The following is a 24,044-nucleotide window of genomic DNA, read 5'->3' on the forward strand; positions in this document are numbered from 1 at the left end:
CTTTATTGGCATTTATTTGAAGAATTAATTCCAGAATTAATTAAAAGAACTCCAAAAAATATGTTTTCTTCGTCTTTATTATGTTTTAATAGTCATCTTATTCAGCCTCCTCAAAACAGAGTAATTTTCGATACTCCAACACAAATAACGAAATTCGAATTTTTCACTGTTATTGATTAAAAGTAAGCAGCTGAATATAATTCATGGGAGTATGAAGAGCTATAAAATAACATAAAAACGTATTCATCGATTGTGGTTTCATTGGAGTAAGAATCAGAACATAGCATAACTACATGCTCGAAACAAATAATTTTATACATTTCATGCAGTTGTTGCGTGTTTTTCTGGTCTTTTATCGAAGAGAAGAATGTATAATGACCTTCTAGATAGTCACCAGATGATAAAGGTTCTGGAATATAAAGTTTGCACATTTCTAACATTCTTTGTTTCTGTATTCTTGGTAAACTAAGAATTAATGCCTTTTTTAGATAGGGCATAAAAAGATGATATAAAAGGATTTCTAGGAACTTCCTTTCCTTTTCCGTGATTTCTTGTCGATATTGTTCATTATAAAAAAATATCCCCAAAACTGTAACTGTTAAAAATTACCATAGGCCACCGATTAGTTTATAGTTTACTGTTTACAATTCTTCCACAAGTGAAATTTTTTCACAAGTGTGTATGTATGACCATTATATTTAGCGAATAACTATACGAAAGTCAATTATTTATGTATGAATCTAACGACGAGTATAGCGACGAATAGTTAATATATGGATCCGTTCAATCCAGTTACAAAAAGGAATGAAATCAAATAAGAATATTCCGGTGATAATCTTATGCATTATATTCAATAAATATTCCACGCCACTAACATTAATTTATACATTTCATTCAACAATATTCTAGAATATGAAAAAAGTCACTTGTCCAAAAAAGTTACTCCTTTACTCGCGTCGGTGTGTCAGACCGAAAGTGTTAAAAAAGAGGACACGTCCACTTTGTACCAATATATGCAATACGCTAAACGATGATGAATGACGAATAACGAAGCTAGGGAGAACCGCAAAATCGTAGTGTTGATATTTTCTGAGAAATAAACGAATCATTGATTTCTCGGTCTGACAGACCAATGCGCGAGTATAGGAGTGTTAACGAAATGTTGGATCTGGCCCTTTCCAATTGTACCATTCGACTACGTTTGGTGGAACGGGACCTGGAAGCTGGAAAATTCGTGAAGTTTATTGACCCGATACTGTAACGATTCGCACAGCACAGCGTTGGTTTGATCGATTTCGTTCTGGTGTAGTGGCTGTCGAAGATACACCCCGTACTGGTAGGTTAATCGTCGTGGAAACCGATAAAATCGTTGAAATCATCCAAGTAGACCGGCATGTGAGCACTCGCTCGATTGGCCAGGAACTGAGTATAGACCATAAAACCGTTTGGAACCATTTGCAGAAGATTGGATTCCAAAAAAAGCTAGAGTTGACGCAAAAAAATTTTTAGACCGAATCAACGCCTGCGATGCACTGCTGAAACGGAACAAACTCGACCCATTTTTGAAAAAGGTGGTGACTGGTGATGAAAAGTGGATCACGTACGACAACCTAAAGCGAAAAAAGTCGTGGTTGAAGCGCGGTGAGCCAGCCCAAACCCGGATTGACGGCCAGGAAGGTTTTGCTGTGTGTTTGGTGGGTTTGAAAGGAAATCATCCACTATGAGCTGCTCAACTATGGCCCTCAACTCGGTTCTCTACTGTGAGCAGCTTGACCTTTTGAAGCAGGCGATTGACCAGAAGCGGCAAGAAATTATCAATAGGAATGGTGTTGTTTTCCATCAGGACAACGCTCGGCTTCACACATCTTTGATGACCCGCCAGAAGCTACGGGGGTTCGAATGGGATGTCCTATTGCACCCACCGTATAGTCCGGACTTGGCTCCAAGTGATTATCATCTCTTCCGGTCCATGCAGAACGCTCTTGGTGATACTAAGTTGGCCTCAAAAGAGGCTTGCGAAAACTGGCTGTCTGAGTTTTTTGCAAATAAAGAGGGGGGTTTTATAAAGGGGGGATAATGAAGTTACCTTCTAAATGGCAACAAGTTTGCGAACAATGCATATTTGACATAAATTGGATAATTTTAAGTATCTTAAATAAAGCGTCAAATTCCGATCAGAAATACGACATTTCTTTTTCCCCAACCCTATATAAAGATGTCACGATATTGATGATCGAGAACAGGGATGACAGGTTTGAAGACATGTCTTCATTTTGAAGACATTTGGCTTATAGTGAAGACATTTGATTTTTGACATTATAATTATCAAATGTCTTCACTGTAAGTCAAATGTCTTCAAAATGAAGACATGTCTTCAAACCTGTCATCCCTGTTCATCCATTATAAAGTATGTGAAGACATTTCATTATGATAGTGTATGCAAGACGGGTCTATGGTACTAGGTGAGGCCGTTTCGTCACTAAGTTAGTTAGGGGAGCGGTATATGGAAACAGTACGGAAGAAAGCAGAAGGGGAATTATTTTCTTGAAGCGTGAAAGAGACAGACTGATCAGGAGCGAGCTTCGGCACTAGCGTATTGTGTTTTGTTTACAAACAAAACACAGTAGACTTCCAAGATGGCTGAAGAGTGGTTTTAGCAAGTTGGCCCACCTTAGGATATACTTCTACGCGCCTTGAGTGTATGTTAACTTTTGAGAGATATTATTTCCATAAAATACCTACTATTGGTCGAAAATATCGTCAAAAGAATCAAGGCTTTTGTTTACGTGTCGTTTTCTTGGTTTATTTTCAACCAATTCACAAATCGAAGGTGTTCCGGATAAATACCGTTTCAATAATTAGCTACATGGATATGGATTGAGTTAAAACCAAAGCATCAAAGCTGAAATACACATATTGAGTTATTTATAAAAATTGTTTGACAAATAAGAGACATCCATTCTATTTTTTGGCATTTCAGTCCACCTTAATAGAACACTCATAGTTCCGTTTTTGTGGAAGAATTGGGGCGATATTCACTCAATCAACGGTTCAGCCAGTCAATTATCATTTCCAAACTCATGAGTATTCTTCGCTCACATTATTTGAAATAAACTTCAAAATCTCAAGGAAAGTTTAATAAAACGCGCCATATAACAATATCAGTAAGAAATTAACTGATGAATATTGCCATGCCCTAAAGACTAAATCTATCTTATACTAAATATCTTTACTTAATACTAAATGAACTTAAATGTATTTGAACTTATTTCCTATGTTACCTAAACTTATATCAAATCTATCATGCATTTAGAACCCAATCTGAAAGGGTCACCCTAGAATTTTGTAACGAAGATAATTGTGAGAAGAGAACAATTCAATTCAACGTCCACTAGTAGTGGTCACTGTATATAGTAGCTAGGATAGGAAACTATTGTTAAGAATAGGTCAGTACAAAATATATCGTTGAAGAGTGAAGTCAATCCTCTTGCTCCCTTCTTGTTCAGTCGTGGTCAAAGTGGTCAAAGAAAGAATTTCCATAGTGATTCGATAGTGAAGGGAATTCACTGGAAATCGTTCTTGTGCAGTTGACCAGTGCAACAGAACTGCATCAGGCACAACTTGCAGCGAACAAGTGGCCGAGCATCCCATCGTTGGGGTCAACAATTCAACGGATAGTCAGCGTCGGTGTATTCCGCCATTGCAACGCTTCTTCTGGGCCGTCGTTCATCGGTGGTGGAAAATCCTTCGAAAAGGAACGGGTAAGCCCCATCATTAACCAAGGCGCCTGGAAGTATATCCTGAGGAGGGCCAACTTGCTAAAATCACTCTTAAGCCATTTTGGAAGTCTACTGTGTTTTGTTTGTAAACAAAACACAATACGCTAGTGCCGAAGCTCGCTCGTGATCAGTCTGTCTCTTTCACGCTACAGGCAAATAATTCCCCTTTGCTTTCTTCCGTACTGTTTTCAAATATCGATCTCCTAACCAACTTAGTGACGAAACGGCCTCACCTTAGGATATACTTCTAGGCGCCTTGGTGAAGATATCTGAAAAAATCACCTGACATCCCTGATCGAGAATCAGAAATTACGGATTTCTGCGCTGTCGGCTGTATTTAACTGTCATTATGCTCTCAAATGTCATCATATTGTCAATAATATTTACCGTGTAAGGGTGGGTTTAGACTAGTGATATATTCGTGTGATGAAATATGATAAGATTTATAGAAATCGCATCAACCGTTTACACTAGCGCGAACTTATATAACGAATATATTCATATTTTCGGTGAATTTAATCACCTGAAGTAGAACTGCATCCAACTTTAGTGATTTTAACCAGTGAGAAATTCACTAACGTTTACATATGCCTCAATTTATGTTATACACTATACATATATACCTCGAAGAAGTATATCATGTATATCACATCTATTTTCGGGTGAATAAATCCATCTATAGCTATAGATCTCCCTAATGTAAACCCGCCATAAGGTCCGCTTCAGGTTGTGAACAAGGCGCTTAAGTGGCCCATACATCTACAATATTATTGCACAACACAGGAGATTGTGAAATAATATGGAGCGTGTGTTTCTGATATTGAAATTTTGTCCAATATATTGTACGATATAAAAAAAATTAGATATTTATTGTGCAACGCATAAAATATTGCATGATCTATGGGTGGCGTTGTGCAATATATTATCAGTTAATGTCAAAGTTTATGTTTACATGTACATCTTCTCGAGTGTTAAATTAGTATTCTTAAAACAAAAATACAGGGCGTTTTCGAGGACGTGTGTATCGCGATGGCCATCAAACACGCCGAAAAGTATTTTATTCTCAAGTTTATCGAGGTTTATCGTTCACTCCCGGCATTATGTCATATCAAGTGTCAGGTTCTAACAAGTACTTGCGATGAAATATTGAACATCAGTAGCCAGCCTTGCGCAATATTTAGCACAAACTTCAATATCATCTCCAAACGATTCAATTCCATTGCACAAATATGACTGTGGCGCCATAATACTGTACGTCTGTGGACAACCTTCAATAATAGTGTCAATAAATTGGTACAATAGTATTGTGCGTGTATGGGGCTTTATATCAACGTATAACGTTGTGAACGCGAATATTTTTGACACTGATTGCAACCCTGCTTCTATGTTTATATTTGAATCGATTTGTAAATAGTCTGAAAACATTCCAAAGTGTTTTATTTTCTTTTAACTGTTCAACTATTTCAACAAATTCGTTTGTGCATTAAACCAACGAAAATCCAGAAATGGATGACCAGATAAAGGAAATATGCCGCCTATGCTTAGATCCCAGCGAAAAGTCTAGCTGTAGTTCGATCAACGATTTGGCAATCCGGTCCAAGCTGCAAACTGTGTTCAAATTTGAGGTAAGCGTATTGAATATTCCGTAAACTACAGCTGATACCTCAAATACCGTAGCTTCCCGAAGAAGAATTCTTCCCTTGTGAGATTTGTCACGAGTGTTCGTCCAAAGTGGATGAATTTCACTCCTTTCATGAAACTGTTCGGCTGAATCAGGATCAACTGAAAGCTGCACCGGCCGATTTGAATGCTCTACAATACGTGGAAATAAAGCAGGAACCATCTCCATGCGCGGCTAACCAGGATGATGGGTCAGTAGCATCGCAAAATGATATCAAGGACGAGCCTTCTGATTCTGATGAGGAAGATGACAGAAAACCTCTTCGAAGAAAACGCAAACAGAGAGCTTCGGCTGCAAAAACTGTTACGAAGATGAAACAAGCGCGGAAAAATGATCTCGAGAAGGACAAATACGAAAAGGTGGCCGAAGAGAACAAGAAAATTCAAGAATTCTTAACTATTAGTTGTAAGTTTTGTTCTGAAGAGTTTGATTCGTTCGATAGATTACAAAGGCACACTCGCAAATCACACAGTTCCCGTGGTAGCATCACATGTTGCAATCGTGTTTTCTACAAGAAGTGCAAAATAATCGAACATATCGATTCCCATTTGAATCCGAATCAGTTCCACTGCGGCTTGTGTAACAAAAGCTACAGCAATAAGTATTATCTGGATTTGCACAATTTAAGAAAACATTGCATCAACGAAGAAAAACCATACAAGTGCGAAAAATGTGGTCAAGGATTCCCGAAGGAATGGTTATTGAAGGTCCATTACAATACGCACATTCAGGCGGAGTGTACGATTTGTCACAAGGTTCTGGCGAATGCGTCTACTCTGAAAATTCACATGGTAAATATGCACAGTGGTGATTCAAAGCATAGCGGTCATTCAAAGCACATCTGCGATACTTGTGGGCAGGAGTTCCGCACAAAGCTGGGCATGGAACGGCATATCAAACAGCATATGGGAATCAATACGATCGAACGAGTTCAGTGCCACATTTGCAGCAAATGGGTCAACGGGAAGCCAAATCTGAAGATTCATGTCAAGACAGTACATAGCGAGGAAAACCAGACGGTCACTTGCAATGTGTGCAACCAAATATACCCGAATAGCCGCGCTCTCAGCAGACACAAGAGCCGTGTGCATGTGGAGGAAAAGTTCGAGTGTGAATTTTGCGGGAAAAAGTTCAAAAGGAGTATTTTTTTGAAAGAGCATCGAGCTTCCCACACGGGTGAATCGCTGTATTTCTGTGACGTGTGCGGAATGACGACCAATTCCAACGCGAACCTCTATTCGCACAAAAAGAGCAAACATCCGGACGAATGGCTGGAGGCACGCAAAAAAGCCATGGCGAACGCTTATGGTTAGTTCTTTTGGAAGCACTCGTGATAAAAAAAATATCGATACGACACGTCGAGACGCTTACTGTTTTTCGTTCCAAAGTACCGTCACTGAAATATTTGTTTATTCGGTTCCTTCATTGGTTTGTAAATTACACTATTATTAACTACAAATGTAGCTAATTGTCATAAGTTTATTATAACATATTTAGGTTTATTTATATGTTGAACAGAACCACAAATTACTTTAATGAAGATCTGTAAAATAATAAAAAGAAAAGTTATAAGAGGTTGTGTTCAAGACACGACCACATTGTTGACATAGAACTACGCTGTTATTTTGTTCAAATCACTTGTTAATAACTTTGGATGTCATTTTGGAATGCTGCGAAGTTTCAAAAATAACTGTTTAGTAGAATGGTTTGGTCGCCCTGAAATGGTTTTTTTTTCATTGTAGAATCAGTTGACGATAATTGATTGATGATTCATTCTTGTCCTCGCAGAACAATACATTTGAATCGTTACATCGATGTTGACAAATGTAAACAAAGAAACATCACGAATGACACCGCCCGTACAGAAATAATCATTATATTATTTACAAACCGGTTGATAAGCAGGAACACATTGAAAGCAACAATTAGCAACATAGCAGAGACTGTCATCGGGTATGAACAACGAAAACAATGGAACGAATGGTTTGAAGACGAGTGCCGAGTGCTTCTGAACGAGAAGGATGCGTCACGCGTAGCCATGCTGCAATGAGCGTCTCGACAAAGCGTCCACACTTCTCTTTCGGGAAAAGGCGACGCCTGGAATGGAAAGAGTGTGAGGAGATGGAGCTGCTTTATCGATGTTGGATACTGGCAACTCTGTTGTGTTTCTCTGTTGTCTTCAAACAATAATCAATTTCACCAAAATTCTCCAATCGTATCAGCTGTGCGCCGCGTCATTTCCTCAATCGCTTGAATTTCCCGTCGCCATTCGCGTTGACGGCGGAATGGTGTCGACATCTGGATACGATATTAGTTTGTATGAGGTCAACTATTCTTTATCAGATTAGTCGACCCTAAGGCAGTTTTAAATTGCTAAAATTTGAATGAAATTTTTTTCTTTGCGTTATTTGCCTTCTATAAGTACGCTGTTCTGACCCCAATTTAAACTATTTTCTATCAATTTTCAGATATTCTCACCAAAACTTGCCAGCGCTCGTCTCGTTTGTTTTCATATTCCAGAAGCCGAGCTCGATTAAAAACAGACCTGAGTTATGAACCTCGAGGAAAAATATCATTGGAATCAAAAGATATATGAAACTTATTCCTTTTTGTTATGTTTTTTTTTAATATTTTGGCACTGAGAAAAGAGTATCGATTGATCAATTTTAAAACTGTTTGTTGTTTTTCTCAAAACAAAAACATGTCTTCTCATCTGACATCACTGATCATACCGAGAAAAACTGACTGAAGTCTCTCCAGTCTACCAAATAAAACATTTCAATGAAACTCGTGGAATTGGATATTTTGCTCGTCTTGACAGTGATTGAAACCGAGTCGAGACGAGACGAATTACTTGTCTCGTTTTCTGGAATAGGGCCCTATATACGCTTCATTTCGTTTTCACCGTGAAGTGACGTTTGTGATCAGGCCCAAAATAAGACATCTGATGCTGCTTTTCTTCTCATTTCGTAACCCGAAACATCCTGCCAGAGTATTCTTTTTTCGTTCCGCTACGATTGATTGCTATAATTTTCGGCATCCAACAACACGAAGGTAAACATTCCAATCATCATTACCTCTCGCGTGAGCCTGTGGCGTATTATCCACCACTGTTCCGGCCAGAGCCAAGGAGGAACTCAAAAAAAGAAAAAAAAAACACAATTTATTCGTTCACACTTTATTCACTTCATTCTACAAAATAGTTACACTTGAACTATAATTGAAAACACTAAACTAAACACAAAAACACAGCTCATCTGGAAAAAACAATAAGGATTAGTTATTTAAATGAATTGTTACTTACCTCAGTTATTTTCCAAGAGCACATGGTACACAATCACCTGAAAAGTAAATTAGAAATTGTCGTATTCAGGGTTTCAATTCAATTTTAAACAGGACTACTCGATCCAACAATAATCCAGAGACTGAACTCTAATTTAAATGAGCTCATTATTAGAGGGATATTGACGAATTTACGTTGGATTTACAACCAGATGGCGCAGCGAGTAAAATGAGGATGTTTTGTTTTTTTGGTATGAAATTCGTTCAAATTTTCTAGAAAAATCAGAATTTATCATCAAATTTCCCGGTTTCATGTATTCTTTCCACGCTGAAAAGGTTAGAAAATCATCATTTTATAATGTGCCAGTGTATTACGAGGAATAGCTTGTATTGTATTGTAACTTTAATTTTTTTCAACTAAGTAAACGATGAATAGGGTGTTTTGCGCTGAAAATACTGCAAATCCTTCTCGTATCGTCCCCTACATAATCAATGATATCAGCCAATTTGATATGATATCGATTTCATCGCAATTATTCATAGTATTAATAACCAGTATGCATTATCAAACTTAAAATTTTCGAAGATTATCGATGACTTTGATCAACTCGTGTGTTGAAACCATCGTAAATATACAAAACTTCAACTTTCTTACCATATACTGACGACATTCAATGGCTGAAATGAATCTAAATTGAAATAAAATGAATAATCACCACCAAATCTTGCTTTTCAGTGCATAAAATAAAAAAAACACCCTCACTTTTGTGGTTCTGAGCTCTAATGTAGATGTCGCATGAGCTGATTCAGCTTTGTGTAAATTCGTCAATTGGCGATCTAATACCAGGGACAGACATACAGCTGTACTCGCGTTGTACGTGTACAGCGTTGTACAGGTACCATCGTACCATGACCAAGGATGGAAAACAAGGGAGCATGATGTGATTTACGATTAATCGCAAACTGCACAGATCGCAATCTGTGCAAACTGCGACTAACTATTAATCCTCACCCATCATAACCAAATGATTTTCTCTTGGTAACTCTGAGTTGACCAAAGCATTGCTAGACTGAAAGTAGTTCGAATAATTGAGTTACTCTCCGTCCTCGTTTTGTTTACAACTCCCAACAAGAATTTGCTCCATGGGAATGAGTGTCTCTATGACGTACGATTCTCGCTCTCTCGTCCGGGCGTTCAATTTTCCTTTCCGAGTGCGTTTACTTCGATGAATCTGGGTAAAATAAAAAATGCGCTACAGCAGATAGGACGACTTTAATGTTTCATGTTTCACAGAGGATTTTTCAGATGGTATTTAAATTAATCTACAAGAGACTACAAACAATAATCCCCCTCAAATCACTAATTTTATGAGTTAATGTAAATGCGTTATTGGCCAAGGCTATTACGACATCGAACACGTGGTCTTGCGAGATATATTTTTCCGCCAGCCCAAATACAGACCTCTTTTTTCGGGCCCGAGTAAACTGGTGGCTAGAAAAGACCTTGATTACCTTGAATTAATCAAAAAACATAAATTAGCGCAAATATGTCAACATGTGTTTTTTTGTGTAAGCACGTAAATATTTACTCATAAAATTTTTGGATTGTAAAAACTCTACATAATTTGTATGCAGTTAGACTATCCACAGTTAGTGTGGGGGGGGGGGGCGAATACTCATACAACTCAAATGGATAATGATTCTCTGCTATCACAAAGCTGAGTAATTTTTTGACGTTTTGTTTTACTATTGATTCATTAAAAAAAAACCTTTATTTTTAAATGTTTTCTTATCCTGAGACTGGCTCACCATATTGCACTGCTACTAAAACCGTAGGCTAACTTCAAGGATATTTTTTATTCATTTTCGGCGAATAATCAATAGAGTGCCGTGTTATGAAACATCAGAATAATAGCAAAAACAATATTACGATCATAAGGTGTTGGATAGGTTATTCCAGACGACATTGGAATATATTCCATATGATCATCTTTAGAAAGATTAAAGACCTTTAAAGGATAAATTTATCTTGGGCACATTGAATTGATGTTCATGACTTCCAGTCGGGTGTTTATCAGCTCTGATAATAATTGTGTGGTCCCCACAAAGCATATATTCCAATGCCGTCAGTTCACTGAAATTCTTAGCATACCGTTTGATGATAAGGTAGGATGTTGATAATCATTTGCTGCGATACCTATTTTGCCAACAGTATTCATTCGACAAAATGAAGACTGAATACCTGAAATTAACCAGATTTAACCATGCAAAGGGAGGCGATCTGGCGTAGTGGTAACATCCATGCCTCTCACGCTGAAGGTCACGAGTTCAATTCTCACTCCCGACATTCTTCCAAAAATGGAAGTAAAAAGTGACGAACCAGCCAAATGAGTTGAAAATCACTATAATACAGATTAAAAAAAAAAAAAAAAAAAAAAACCATGCAAATCTGCGGTCAAAGCAGTATGTACACTTGAGAGATGCAACAAGTTTGAAGGGATATAAAAAACATTAGTCGTTCGATAAATCTACTGCCAGATATGTCGGAAGTCCACGATATATGAATAAAATACGTCCATACTAATTCATTACATTTATTCGCAACGAAGAACGTAACCACACAGAATTGAATTAATCAAATATGTGATCCGTTTTATCTACAAAATAAGAAAGGTGTTTCGTGAAGTCACTAATTGAATTACTATTGGAAAAATTATTTGGAGAGAACTGTGAATGTTCAGAATTATTGGTATCTAAAAACGATTTTGGGCGGGATGAGATTCGCCCAAATCTGCTGGTAATAAAATTAATCACTTGTATCCATTACCCGTCTGCTGTTCATCGGGCGGGAGACGACAGAAAAATAAAATCGACACGAGACTGAGTCAGCCACTCACTGCGGACAATGCAATAGAGAATTAAAAATCCCTCGACGAGTGTCGTAAGATTTCAGTTGATCGTCTCTTGTTACACTTTCCGATCAAGAACTCATCATCCGCTCTATGGAATGGGATTAACCGTTTGTGGCTTGCACTCACGATAAAACTTGAGTAGTAGAAGTAATGTTTCGAGAGTGCAAGCAGTGGGGATTCCGCTTTCATATTGCTTTTTTGAGATCTTGGTAGCTCACCGTTCCAAGTATTCTCTCTGTGTACATATGAAGAATAAAAGAGCATCGCCTGCTGGGGGTGATTTAAAAATATCCGACTAGAGGGATATACTTATTCATTGATCGTTGAATGTGATTTTTTACCATCCCTGACCATGACAGACATACTTTGGTTGTACATTGTACCGTATGTCAAACTTACAATCAGATATTTTTCCAATTTCCACCACATATTTCAATGAAAAAGGTTTTTATTTAGTGTCTAAACTATCAAACACAACAAACAAGTTTCCAATCTGAGTTATTAACTTAAGAGAAAGTCAATGAAAAGAACGTTTATCAAGTGATTTGATTCTGCTTGTTCATGCTACCCACCACTAACCGTCTATGGCGCTGCGCACAGTACAACTCAAGATGGTGGAGTTAACAGGTGGCTCGTAATTTACACTATTTAGAAAAGACGTTTGAGGAATAGCAAGACGAAAAGTTTGGATTTGTTTATGTTATTACTTACGTTGGTATGGTTACATTTGATTTCGTCGAAGGTATTTGAAGCAGTATAATAAATAAACAGTTGTCGTTGAAAATAGTAACCTAGTAACCTGTATGCATATGCTTCCGCCAGCTGGCTCGGCTAATGTGATTCAGGGAGTGCTTTGATCGTGGTACCGCCACTGGCGCATAATTTGCAGCTTTGTTTTTTGTGCTGGTTCATAACGACAACCAACCGTGCCGGCGAAACTGTAGTCAATGTTTAGTGTTGTTTGGATACCATCTATGTAAATAAGTTCAAACTTACGGGATACGTCCGAACGGCAATTCTGACATTACGTTTTACCTTCCACTTCACTTTCCTTGGTACAACTGTAGCCATGTACAGCGGTAAAACAGGTCGGTACAGGTACAGCGATTGTACCGAGTTGCTTGCATGGTTCTAGCGCTGTACATGGTGACAGACATACAATTTCCGAAGTACAACGGTAGTACAGCTGTATGTCTGTCATAAGTATAACGCAAAACGTAAACGATCGGTGAGACATCTGGATTTAGTTTTTGAACTAAGAAAATGATGATAAGGTAACCTAAAACATAAAAACAAATCACGTATATTTTACTTCCGGGCTTTCCAAGGTAGTTGTCACATGCCGGAATCGTAGATTTTTCTACTTGTGTTTGATTGTGCTCTCGAATTTCCTTCTTTAATTCAACCATTGTCAACATTTTTATAGTTTTCACTACTGAAAGAGGTAAATAAATAACATGTTATATATAAAATTGCGCAGAATTAAATTTCTTACAAACTCATCGCAATCAAATAATCTTTTATGATTATAACATTGTAATTTATGGAAAGAACTACAAACCTTCCATAAGCTCACATGGCAAAATTTAAAACCATCATCACTTTCACCGCAGCGCCGCCTAGGTGTAGATTTGTACGTTAGATCGCCAATTATGGAAGTTCCTTTCTCTCATTGATATTCGCGTTGACGGAGGAATGGTGTCGATATCTGGATACGACATTAGTTTGTATGAGGCCAACTCTTCTCTATCAAATTAGTCGGCCCTAAGGTAGTTTTAAATTACTAAAATTTGTATGAATTTTTTTTCTTGGCATTATTTACCTACTAAAAGCACGTTGTTTTGACCCTAATTTAAACTAATTTCTATGAATTTTCAGATATTCTCACCAAAACATATCATGATAATATAAAAATAACTTTAGACACAATTTTCGTATGATATTGTTTCACTACAAAAGTGATTTTCATTTAAATAGAGCACTAATTTGGTTTGGGGAAACTAATTTTCATTCATAATTTTTATTTTAAAAGCGTGTTCATTTCTTTTGCAAACCCATATTGTCATGCCTACTCCCCCATTTCGTAATACGAAGCTCAATGCCGTCAACGCGTATTCATAGAGAGTTCTATATCCATGATTCCATAAACTCAGGTTCGTCAAGTATCGTATCAAAGCTACAGACGAATCACTTATTATTTATATTCCTAGAAATTTCTGAATCGATAAACTTCATTAGTATTTTTCATTCATATCGAATCTCCCACAGAAATCAAAGGTATTATTTCATACAATCAACTCACCTCAAAAAGCGATGTCCAAACAATAACAATTCACCAGAGAACAAACTGACTTTTCTAGAAAGGTATCTGACAGGGAAAGAAATATTGTATTGCTATAATATAAGGTCTATTGTTTATAGCGAACATTCTAGAAAAACCCGAGCGTGTATCATATAAATAGGGCGCGTAAAGTACAGATCTTCTTTCGTTAATAAACCATCGTGGAGTGTAGTCTGACTGACTTCTGCCAATTCAATTTTCGGAAGAAGAAAATTTCTATACACTGCCCGGTTAACGTTTTCTCCGTTTGAAAGTGAAATTCAACATAGCCAGAAGTACTGGCGGAAACAACCACAAAACAGCCACTTTCGCATCTGTCAGTGTTGCCAGTTTATACGCTATCAACAAACGCTGTTACATCGTGACGCTTGGGTGACGCTCCGAATTTACGATGGAAATTTGCAATAGCTGTGCGAAGTCTTTGACAACGAATGAAGTTGTATGCGGCAAAGCAGATTTCCGTTATTAGTGCGTTCATTTGTCTGAAACTTTTTATAGAGCCATTTGTGGAAACTCAGCTGTTTTCTGGCTCTGCAAAGGATGTAGTGATTTGATGAAGAACGCTCGCTTCAAAAATGCCATGTCGTCGACAAATGCAGCCACACTGGAACTGAGGGAAACATCGATCAATGCTGCGCACGAAGGCATTATCGAATCGCTGAAAACGAAAATCCGAGACAATTTTTTAACTCAAATTCGGCAAGAGCTTCAACATAATTTCAAACAGATCCCGGAAATAATCGCAAATACACCTATTAGAAGTGCTCAGCGTCGCCCTTTCGAATCCTCAGTCTGAAGTTCTGCCAAAAGACAGCGTGGGAATGAAGATTCAACTCTCGGTCCACCTCGAAAGCTGGTCTGTGGGTCCGATGGCTAAGACACTGACGCATCTGAAATTATCACGGTTCAAGAACGTCCAGCGGAAGATATGTTCTGGCTGTAATTGTTAGGAATATCTCCAAAAGCGCCCGACGAGAAAGTCGAAATGGTCAAGAATAGATTGGCAACTAATGACCGGAAAGTCGTAAAACTTTTTCCGCGAGGAAAGGATACGAACAGTGTCTCGTTTGTGTCTTTCAAAATCGGGATGTTTGATCTCAAAACGAAAGCAATGACATCTTCTACCTGGCCTGTTGGAATCCGCTTTCGCGAGTTCGCGAACCACAGCGGAAATTCCAGTTCCAGTTATCAGTGCGCCAACAATATCCAACTAGCGTCGTCTACGCAATGCTTGCACGTCCTCGATCAAATCATCTGCTCTTCCAATCGTAACACTGCGGCGACGTTATTTTCAAAGCATTTGACAATTTATTATCAAAATGTTCGAGGCATGCGTACTACAACTAGCGAGTTCTACAGGAAAACGACGAGTTGTGACTACGACATAATTGTTCTGACCGAAACGTGGTTGCACCCAGACGTAGTAACACTACTGTATATTTCGTTGTGACTGCAATGCTAACACAAGCACTCTAACGCGGCGGCGGTGTTTTGGTCGTTGTTAAATCCGATCTTCGTTGTAGTGCAGTTACGTTAACAGGCTATACTCATCTCGAACAAATGGCCATTTCTATTCATCTCCCCGGGACAACTATTTAGGTCTGCGGAATTTACATACGTCTGAACTCTCATCCTGATGTTTATGAATCGCACGCAGCTGCTGTTCAAGAGATTTGCGATCTGTCCTCAGTATACGATGTCATTGTTGCACTTGGCGACTACAATCTCCCACATCTGTCATGGTGTTTCGATGAAGACTGCAACAGTTACCTGCCAGGTAACGCTTCTACCGAATCAGAAATTGCGTTTGCAGAAATTTGGTGCTCACATCCGGACTTCACCAAATTCACTCAGTTCGTAACGCAAACGGACGGCTTCTTGACTTGGCGTTTGTGAGTGAATCTACCTATGTAGAGCTCATAGATACGCCATCTTCGCTATTAAAAATTGACCCGTTTGTTCTCCTGCTTGAAATCGTGACTGCAAATCAAAATTCTATTGTCGTAAGTAACGTGGATGACTTGAATTTTAAACTATGTGACTTCGTAGCGCTTAATGGTCTGCTTGCGGCGGTTGACTGAGACGCTACACTCGGTGACGCATTCACGGACCAGACAACTGCACTGTTCTATGAGAAGATTTTCAGCATACTCCACGAGCATGTACCACGTAAACACAGGAGTTCCGCAGTTCTCTCAAAACCTTGGTGGACACCAGAACTACGATACCTTCGAAATATCGTTCGGAAAGCGCGTAAAGGTTTTTTTCCGCGAAAGATCTTGGTGCAACAGGGAAAAATCAAAACACCTTGAGGCGCTCTACAGCGAATGTCAAGAAACGCTTCCGAAGCTACACTAACCGTAAGGGTCGAATTTGAAACGTGATCCGTCATCCTTCTGGCCCTTGACGATTCCAAAGGTGCCTCCAGCATTTCTCAAGGAATGTGCTGATACGTTAAAAACTCCGATCAGCCTATTATTCAACCGCTCCCTGCGCGAGCAAAGGTTTCCAGAGGTGTGGAAGATGGCATCGATCACTCCAATCCACAGTTCTGGTAGTGTTCACGCCATTAGCAACTACCTAGGTGTTGCGAACAACAAACGAGCACTACTCTTTAGAGAAACTTTATTTGTAATTTCTTAAAGCTAAAATAATTGGAATATAAATATTGGTTGCGATAAATTCACTTGATTGACTTACATTTGAGGGGCTTAGAATGAAAGGGGTGTAAGTGATTTGATCGATTTCTCTACATCGACTCTCTCTTTTGGTCATAGCTTAGCTGCAAATACATTCCCAGCTGTATTTGGCAATGTGGAAGATAGGTCACTTACAACCCTTGCATTCTAAGCCCCTCATTTAATAGTGCAATTAGACAGCTTTTTTATCCGTCGATTAATCGCTAAAACAACCGTTCAAGATACTCAATCAATCCTGAATGCTTTGGACTCTAGTTTTTATTAGAATCCTGTTTTGTAGAAATTCAGTTATTTTAATTTAGGTTATCCAATTGTAGGAATTATTTCAATAGTTTTTCAACCTACACGAAGTTCAAATTCCTTATTCGTAGTTAAATTCACTGTTTTTACTAGATATAATTTAATTCAAGCTGTAGTTTAAGAATAGAATATAAGTAGTTACTTAATTTAATTCACATAATCACATACTACATACATATAAATTAAGGCACAATTTCAAATTTGCATAATATCTCTATCAAAAACAATATATTTTTCCCGTGTGTAGATGATCAATTGAAGTATTGCTCTATTGTTGTTGCTGTGGTTCGCTCTATCAACGATAGCGAACCTACCGTTGATGGATCGAACCAATCTTCGATAAGTCGGTAACTGTGAAGGCACTGTGGACCGGGTTGCCGGTGCACAGCCGTCAGGATTGAACAAGTGCAACGCTGTTTTGTCCGCTACGTCTTAAGGCAACTACCATGGAATGATCCCACTCATCTTCCTGATTATTAGCCTCGCTGTATGCTCATCGACTTGGAAACTCTGTCGGCAAGGAGGACGAAAATTCAACGTTTGTTTATCTTCGATTTATCGTCCGGAAACATCGACTGTGCGCAGTTAATCAACGAAATACGTTTCTATGCTCCCACCAGATAGCTCCGCGGAAGACTACTATTGGTGATACGGGCACATAGAACCTCGTACGGGCAGAACTGTCCCTTGACCAGCTGCTTCCGTGCATTCAACGAAGTTGGATGTCACTTCGATTTTAATATGTAGGCACATACTTGGTGCGTTACTATCTCCGGGCTCGCAGCGACATTAGTGTCACAGAGCACGGTAGGCGCTACACATTTTGACGATCCTGCCAGACTGCGGATTTTATAGCAGAAAATTCGTTTTTTTACTAAGAAAATGTGAAGTGTTGTGAAGAGATCGGATATAAAACATTAACGAAAGGAATGGCTGCCGACCAGACATGGTATGTACATTTACAATCAAGCCTAGGAAGTTGACAGTTCTCTGCAGCGGCGGAGACGACCTTCGTAGGAGATATGAGTTTTGACTGCCTTCGGGACGTCGAGCATCGCATTTGTCATATTATTTTTTTTTTCGGACAGTTTGCGTTTTCCCGTTTGTTTCTGCTTCGTTCACCTAATCTCGAACCATTGTGGTTTTGGAAATGGTTTGGATTTTGACGTAGGACTACGTCTAAGCGGAAGATATAGGGGGTGAAATGAAAATCTAGGCACTGAACAAGTAGGAAAAAATGCAAGATTTGGAACGCTTATAACTCGAGCATTTCTCAATAGATCGCAAAGGTTTTTGCATCAATTGATAGGAAATATATCTACGCATCTATCATAACGAATAACATTTCATTTTTCTTGAGATAAATAATCAAATAATTGTGAAATATCAAGCATGTGCCCATTTTTGATTGGTCCATTTTGTGCTCCTCAAATCGTACCGTCCAAAACGGGCAACCAGAGCAGCAGCAAAATACAATGAAGCACGATTGGAAAGGAAAAAGAAAAAAAATGAACGAAACATTGGTCGCAGTCTCACACATGCATAATTCTCGAGCCAGCCGGTCAGCTTAAAAATCCCCGCTCCGCTGCCGTAACGATCATTCTCATCGAAACCGTACACCACATCGTTTCGCATCACATCACATCAACAAACCAACACAAGCAGCCATGTCTGGATATGGCAAAGGAGGAAAAGTGAAGAGAAAGGCAAAATCCCGCTCGAACCGTGTTGGTTTGCAATTCCCCGTAGGTGTATTCACCAATTGCTCCACAAGGATAGCTAGGCCGAGCGCGTTAGTACCAGTCCACCTAGCCGCCGTTATATAGTTCCGGCCGCCGAAGTGATCGAGTTGGCTGGCAAAGCTGCTCGCGACGATAAGAAAACTCGCATTCAGAACAGAACACATTCGGTTCGGTGGACATCAAGACAACAACAGGCAGTTGCAGCGAGTGGCGAGTGGCAAACGCAATCGCAAAACGGCAGCAGGTAGCAGAAAAAAAAAGTTTGTTCTTTATACAAACTGCTTTGGTGGCAAATCCAGAACAAGGCGGCATCGAGGGCGTTCGAAATGGTTTTTTTTTTCAAAACCACGAGTACTAAGTTTTCTAAATTGGAACCATTCCATAAAACATGGCGCTTTTCAGGGCCATTAAACCTTCCAAAAAAGAGTTTACGAAATACAGTTCAATGCTTTCTAAAACAATATCCCAAATAATAATAAAACACAAATTTATTTTTTCATAATTTGTTTGCCAGGAGATAATTTGTTTGAGTATGAGAATTTGGCAGTTGTTCTGAGCTTATTGATGGTTGGGGACTTTCCCGATTATTCAATTTTCACCAATTCTTAAATTGATTTTAGATTGAAAGTACAGTCATTTACATTTAGCTCGACATTTAGCTAATTGGACGGACCTGTAATGCGACATATTTATTTGGACATTTTTGTAAATATAGAGTTCGGGGTCCAAATTTTGACCCCACATTAAAAGTGGACACTGTACCACTGTCATCGCAAATGTTCAATTACAGGTTAAAATCGCATCCAATGCGACACTGAGTGGTGTTTCGGCACGTCGCATTAAATATAATTTATGTTGTACAGTAACTCACAGTCACAGTCACAAGCTGGATGGGAAGAAATTTTCTAACTGTGAAGCTGTGGCGAGTGGCAAACGCAATCGCTAAACAGGAAGGTTTAGCCGAACAAGATGGGGATATCGAGTGATAACAAAACAATAAACTCTTTAGATTGAAGATAATTTTGTGATCCTGAAAAGGACCTTTTTTAGCCTGCATCTGAATCCAACGAGCGAATAAATCGTAATGAATGTATTTTCTTCTTCTTCTTCTTTTTGGCTTTAAGAGGGTTTAAACTTTTCAGTTCATTCGCCTCTATGAATGTATTTTTTTTGCCATCGCTGCCTTTTAACGCTCATTCGTTCGTCTCGTTGGACTCGCCCCTTTGGCTGAGTCTGCCGATTTGTCTCTATCCTGTGAGCGTGTACCGCTAAAGTACAAAACGCGCGGATCCGCTGAAAAATATATCATTCTCTTTCAAACCGTAAATCAGTGTGGTTGTATGGCATCATTTCACATCTCACCGCATCAACGGATTGGTGCCGTAGCACCAGTATACCTAATAGCGGTTATAGAATTTCTGCCGCCGGAGTGCTCGAGTTGAGCACATTCGGTTCGGTGGCAAAAACTGGTTTCGGCGAGTGGCAAACGCAATCGCAAAACGGCAGCAGGTAGAAGAAGGAAAAAGTTTGTTTATACAACCTGCTTTGGTGGCAAAACCAGCCTCCGTAAAACACGGCGCTTTTCATGGCCATTAAACCATTCAAAGAAGAGTTATTAAAAGTTATTTACAATACCAATGCATTCTAAAGTGACATAATATGACATATAATATGAACTGAATTATTTTGTTTATGCGTGTTTTTGAACTTATTGATGGTTGGGGTCTTTTAAATTGATCATTCAGTTTTCACAAACCCATACATGGTTTCCGAATTAAAAGTGGCTTCAAATTACAACACATTGTATGCAGGATGGCATTAACGAATTTTCTCGGTAGCATGAACTGCTTTCTTTGGTTGATAACTGATGTTGAAAATTGACTGACGTTACATCTGCATTATATAGAAAAATAACTAAGGAGCTATGTAGTTCCTGCTGCTCTGTTCTAATTTTAAAGGACTTTAATCCGAAGGTCATCCGTCCCTGTTTTTACTGTTGGTTTTTCAGAACGCTTATAGCTCGTTTATTTCTCGACAGATCGTAGAGTTCGTCTCCAAAACCTCAGTTCTTTTTCATTTTTATTTACTTTGTTTGCGGAGACTACAAATCTTACAATTCATTCGTCTCCGAAACCACAGTTTAAGGTACGGTAATGTGCTCAATAGTGAAATATATGATAGTGAATGAGCTGATGACCACCTATGCATTCCCTATCACAGCCATCATTTTGATTGTACGATATGTGCATACGCCAAAAGAAGTTTGTAAAAAAAACGCAAAAACACAACACCAAAGGTTCTTTTATGAACCCCCAACATGTTCATAAAGAGTAAACAGTAAACTAATCCATTTTTCAGGTAGATAAGTAGGTATTCACGTAGGAGAAGAAAATAAAACAATATATTTAAAATATATATTTAGCAAAAGCTGTCCCCTTTGTATGGTCCTACGTCACTCCGGTTATGTCCCCGACATTATCCACCCGTCTTTTTTTTTCCGAATGTCATCCTCGAAGAAGAAACTGAGTTGGATGCTTCTCCACAGCGCCAAGTGATTGTTCCCCCATATGAGAGTCGTTTGTCATCATTTTGGGGGACTGTGGAGTTTGGTCTGCAAATTATTCATTAATTCATCCTGTGTCGACTCGATTCCGATCCGATCAATTTTAATAGAGTTGAAGTGTACAGTTTGAACATGCTTGTGCTTGTGAATCAAACAACTTCAGCGGGGCGCAAGCAAGGAAACACGAAAATACCGTCTGTAGTGATAGAATAACTTCATCAAATATAGGTATTGAGGGTCAATAAAATGGGGAGGCATGTAATTTTTCAATAACGTCCAAAGCATTCAGAAATTGGTGTATCTATATAAATGAGAATGGAAGGCCAGATGTATTGGTAAGTGCAAAACTCGAGAAAGGAATTGTCCGATTTGAGCTGTCTTCAACTTATAATATTCTCTGTATCGAACATGTATTCCACGAAACGGAGAAACATGTTATTTGCAAGTGATTGAAGAATCTTGAATGTCACAATAATTTCATATTATAATGATAAATTTTGGTAGAAGTTCTAGGAAATCTATAGTAAAAGGGAATTGAAAAGGGTGGACAGGTCATCAATCAATTGAGAGTTCTGCGATAAGACCCACGAATTCACTTACTTACGTTCACTTACTAAGAAAACGAGAATATTTGGAAGTATATATATAAAAAAACAAAATTTTGGGCGGGACAAGATCGCCCGTTCAGCTAGTATATAATATTTTTGTTGTTCAGAATTGGTAGTATGATGCCCGCGTAGGATTGTCTAGGTAGCGGTTCAGGACGACCGTGTTGTGTAAAAATAGAAGTAAAAATATTTGCGGATCAGGTCGACCGTATGAAAAAAATATAATGATAAGAGTGCGGATCGGGACGGCCGTGCTGTGTAAAAATAGAAGTAAAATTATTAGCGCATCGAGACGACCGCACATAACAAGTACGGCTCAGGACGACCGTATAAAAAAAGATAATGATAAGAGTGCGGATCGGGACAGCAACGACAGGAGAGGCTGGAGCAGTGTTATGAGCTGCAGGAGCGTAGCGATGGCAACGGCGAAAGTGGTCAACGAGTTTTAATTGTGTGGCGCTCATACTCTAAGAACCTCCGCAGACTGCAGACATTTCATCGGCCGGTAGTTTTGCACGGTTTGAGCTAATGCAAACACCGACCCAACTGAATCGATGCATTGTGCGTGCGCGTATGGATATCTCTACGTACTGATCAAGAATCCGATCAAACTATTGGATGATTAAAAGTCTGCAGTTTGTAGGGACTTCAAGGCCATTGTTCCACGAATATCAGCAGCAACAACCACTGTGTTTTCATCAAATGGACAACCGTAACCCATCGCTTTCGTGGAATCGATCCAGCACATTAGGGCCTGTGACTGCATTCAGTCTGTCGAGAAAAGTGCTTCTGTAAAATGAGGACAAAACCTCTGGCATCGTGTGAAACGTTACAAAATATATTGGTGCTTTTCAGAGCCACCAAATTATTCACAGAAAATACGATGGCTTTTAAAGTGATATCCGAATAAAAAAGCAAAATATTAGGCTGTCAAAAAAGTCCTGCGGTATTTTTTTTGAATTTTCATTTGTTCATAAAATTAGTTACAATCACCTGTTTTAAGTCAAATATGCGCCGTTTTGTTCGATGACTTGTTCCCAACGAGATGCCAACTTCATAATACTCCTGTTATAGAAGCTCGCTTCCTTATTGGCAAAAAACTCGGATAGCCAATTTTCACAGGCCTCTTTTGTGGCTAACTTCTGACTACCTAGATCGTTCGCCATGGACAAAAACAGGTGGTAGTCACTTGGTGCAAGGTCCGGACTATACGGCGGATGCAAAAGAACCTCCCATCCGAGCTCCCGGAGCTTCTGGCGCGTCACCAAAGAAGTGTGTGGCCTGGCGTTGTCCTGATGGAAGACAATGCGGCCTCTGTTTATTAAAGATGGCCTCTTCTTCATGAGTGCTACCTTCAAGCGGTCCAGTTGTTGGCAGTACAGGTCCGAATTGAGCGTTTGGCCATAGGAAAGCAGCTCATAATAGATTATTCCTTGACAATCCCACCAAACACACAGCAGAACCTTCCTGGCCGTTGATGAGGGCTTGGCCACCGTCTGAGCCGCTTCAGCGGGCTTCGACCACGACCGTTTGCGCTTCACGTTGTCGTAAGTGACCCACTATTCATCGCCAGTCACCATCCGCTTCAGAAACGGGTCAATTTTGTTGCGATTCAGCAGCGATTCACATGCGTCGATACGGTCAAAGATGTTTTTTTGCGTCAACGTGTGTGGTACCCATACATCGAGCTTACGAGAATCGAGATACGGCTTACGAGCATCGAGATACGGTCAAAGATGTTTTTTTGCGTCAACGTGTGTGGTACCCATACATCGAGCTTCTTTGTGAATCCAAGCTTCTTCAAATGGTTAATAACGGTTTGATGACTTATCCCCAGTGCTTGGCCGATGCTACGGCTGCTACTATGCCGGTCTTTCTCGGCTAATTCAGCGATTTTGTCGTTGAAACCATCGTTGTGCGGTGGAAATGGAAACTGTATCGGGTCCATAAACTGCACAAATTTTATTGGTAGCTTGAGATGCATTTTTGCCTTTGTCATAGTAGTACTGTAAAATATGTCGGATTTTCTCTTTATTTTGCTCCATATTTGCGACACTATAACTCACGAACGACTTAACCAAACAAAACACTGTCAAGGACTATATTATAGCGCGCAAAAATACCCTTCCAACAAGCT

General features: G+C 39.1%; 1 protein-coding gene across 1 annotated transcript; it reads left to right on the forward strand.

Moving 5' to 3' along the window:
• The first annotated feature begins 5,164 nt into the window (after window positions 1-5,164).
• Window positions 5,165-9,502, forward strand: LOC129767653 (transcription factor grauzone-like). The gene is made up of 2 exons (XM_055768752.1): window positions 5,165-5,404; window positions 5,457-9,502. Exons 1-2 carry the CDS (start codon window positions 5,285-5,287, stop codon window positions 6,771-6,773), a joined length of 1,437 nt encoding a protein of 478 aa, XP_055624727.1. The 5' UTR covers window positions 5,165-5,284; the 3' UTR covers window positions 6,774-9,502.
• The last annotated feature ends 14,542 nt before the right edge of the window (window positions 9,503-24,044 follow it).

The sequence above is a fragment of the Toxorhynchites rutilus genome, chromosome 2 (genome assembly GCF_029784135.1).
Source record: "Toxorhynchites rutilus septentrionalis strain SRP chromosome 2, ASM2978413v1, whole genome shotgun sequence".
In the NCBI taxonomy this organism is placed as follows: domain Eukaryota; kingdom Metazoa; phylum Arthropoda; class Insecta; order Diptera; family Culicidae; genus Toxorhynchites; species Toxorhynchites rutilus.

Coding starts and splice junctions, on each gene's coding strand:
- LOC129767653 (XM_055768752.1), top strand. CDS start 5,285: ATGGATGACCAGATAAAGGAAATATGCCGCCTATGCTTAGATCCCAGC. Junction 5,405..5,456: donor AAACTGTGTTCAAATTTGAG/GTAAGCGTATTG, acceptor CAAATACCGTAG/CTTCCCGAAGAAGAATTCTT.